The sequence below is a fragment of the Brassica napus genome, unplaced genomic scaffold, assembly GCF_020379485.1.
Source record: "Brassica napus cultivar Da-Ae unplaced genomic scaffold, Da-Ae ScsIHWf_2785;HRSCAF=3559, whole genome shotgun sequence".
Lineage (NCBI taxonomy): Eukaryota > Viridiplantae > Streptophyta > Magnoliopsida > Brassicales > Brassicaceae > Brassica > Brassica napus.
Genome location: NW_026016052.1, coordinates 35,001 through 37,500, shown reverse-complemented (window position 1 = coordinate 37,500; position 2,500 = coordinate 35,001). Strand labels below are relative to the sequence as shown.

Here is a 2,500-nt window from a genome sequence, read left to right as displayed (position 1 = left end):
CACGTTTTAGACGTTGCCTAGACTCTGTAGCCACTTGACACTGTCCATCTTGGACGTCTAATCTTACAGGTGCATTACAAGCCGGGATATGTGATATTGTTACTCTATTAGGGTCAGCAAATGTATCTGGCAATCTATTAGCTAGCTCTTGTAGATGTATTATCTTTTGGACTTCTAAATCACAATCTTTAGTCCGAGGATCTTGCCAAGATGTCGATGGTCTAAACCAATCCAATTCTTTTGTTATCAACCGGCTGTTATCTCCCCCTAAGGACGGATATGTGGACTCATCAAACTGTGAGTCTTCGTATCTGGCCTTAAACAAATCACCGGTTGTTGGCTCAAGATACTTTATAATGCTTGGGGATTCATATCCTACGTATATTCCCATCCTTCTCTGCGGTCCCATCTTAGTTCTCTGTGGTGGAGTAATTGGAACGTAGACGGCACATCCAAACGTTTTGATGTGGGACACGTCTGGCTCATGACCCTTAAGTAATTGGGATGGCGAATATCTATGCTCACTTGATGGCCTGATGCGTATCAGTTCAGTTGCATGTAAAACTGCATGTCCCCATGCTGATCCCGGAAGTTTAGACTTCATAAGTAATGGACGGGCTATCAGCTGGATACGTTTAATGAATGATTCGGCCAAGCCGTTCTGTGTATGGACATGTGCCACGGAGTGTTCTACTTTTACCCCCATGGCCATACAGTATTCATTAAACGCCTGGGACGTGAACTCACCAGCATTGTCTAGACGTATAGTCTTAAGTGGAAAATCTGGGAAGTGTGCTCTCAGTCTTATCATCTGAGCAAGCAGCCGTGCAAAGGCTAGGTTCCGAGTGGACAACAAGCATACATGTGACCATCTGGTCGATGCATCAATGAGGACCATAAAATATCTGAACGTCCCACATGGTGGGTGTATTGGTCCGCATATGTCCCCTTGGATTCTTTCCAGAAAGTTCAAGGTTTCTTTATTAACCTTGGCTGGTGATGGCCTGGTTATGAGTTTCCCTTGTGCACATGCTGCACATGTGAGATTTCGTGGGATCACTCCTTTGAACGTGTGCCCTTGAGAATTCATCATCAATTTTCGCATCATTCCTGTTCCGGGATGGCCAAGCCGGTTATGCCATAAAGTGAATAGCTCTGAGGCATTTGCCTCGACCATACTGATCCGTGCATAGTAAAGACCAGTAGTCATTGCAGGCATGGTCTCTAGGATCCTTTTACTGCCTTTGGTGATCAAGGTTATATTAAGGAATTCTTTGTTTCCTTCTTCCCATGTTTCAAGGTGGAAACCGTTCAACCTTATGTCCTTGAAACTCAATAAGCTTCTTCTAGAGCTTGGGGAATACAAGGCGGTTTTGATCTCTAGGTGAGTGCCTTTGGGCATCATCACATAGGCCTGGCCGTGACCTTCAATCAGGCTGGCCTCACCTGCAATGGTTTGTACCTTTGCACTTTGCAATGTGAGATTCATGAAGTACCTTTTGTCTCTTAGGATCGTGTGGCTTGTGCCACTGTCCACCACAAGTACATTCATCTCATCATTCATTTCTATAAATAAAATTTCTAGACTTTAGAGACTTTAAAATTTTCATTAATGTAAATGTCATTTCATAAAGTAAAAACACCAAATCAAACACATAAAGCAATAAGACAATGTGATTCGAAAAACTAGTCCTTTAGACAGTCAGACGTCTCAAAATCCATTTGGTCATCTTTGCTGTCCCTGTCGGATTCATTGTCAGCATCATATCCCTTGTCATCTTGACCGTTCTCTTGGATCATATTTGCCTCCGGATTCTTGTTCTTGATACTCTCTTGATAGAGTTCGCACAAGTGCTTTGGAGTTCTACAGTTCTTGGCCCAGTGATTGTCCATCCCGCATCTGTGACATAAAGACTTGGACGTGTAAGATGGTTTGGATATGCCACCTCGTCCACGGCCATAACTCCCTCGGCCCTGACCGTAATTGGAACCACGACCACGGTTATGGTGGTTTCCCCTTCGGCCGGCTGAGTAGTTATCTCTACCGTTATGATTGTCACGTCTACGTCCCCTGTACCCACCACGGCCTTGACCGTATGGTTTCCTGTTGTCTTGGGCGTAGTTGGTTTCTTTGGGATATTTCCTTTCCACATCATGGGCTTCGGGTAATGGTGCTGTCCCGACCGGCCTTGCTCCACTATTTTTCATAAGGAGTTCATTGTTTGCCTCGGCCAGGAGAAGACATGAGATCAGATCAGTATATGTGGCAAAACCTTTTGTCCTGTACTGCTGCTGCAACACAGAATTCGATTGATTGAAAGTCGTATAGGTCTTTTCAAGCATCATCACATCGGACACTTCTTCACCACATAGCCTTAGTATAGAAACGATTTTGAACAAGGCTGAGTTATACTCGTCCACGGACTTAAAATCCATGAACCTGAGATGCATCCAGTCGTGTCTTGCCTTTGGAAGCAACACCATCTTTTGGTGATCGTAT

The 2,500-nt window shown here is 44.4% G+C and overlaps 1 protein-coding gene across 1 annotated transcript in view; it reads right to left on the bottom strand.

The window, feature by feature from the left end:
* Positions 1-1,686: 1,686 nt before the first annotated feature.
* LOC111212180 overlaps positions 1,687-2,500 on the bottom strand; it is a 900-nt gene continuing 86 nt past the window's right edge. The window contains exons 1-2 of the mRNA XM_022713618.2: positions 2,274-2,500; positions 1,687-2,174 (exon numbers count right to left, since the gene is read on the bottom strand). The exon at positions 2,274-2,500 is cut by the window's right edge and continues 86 nt beyond it. Coding sequence (XP_022569339.2) covers positions 1,687-2,174; positions 2,274-2,500 — 715 coding nt within the window. The remainder of the gene's footprint in view (positions 2,175-2,273) is intronic.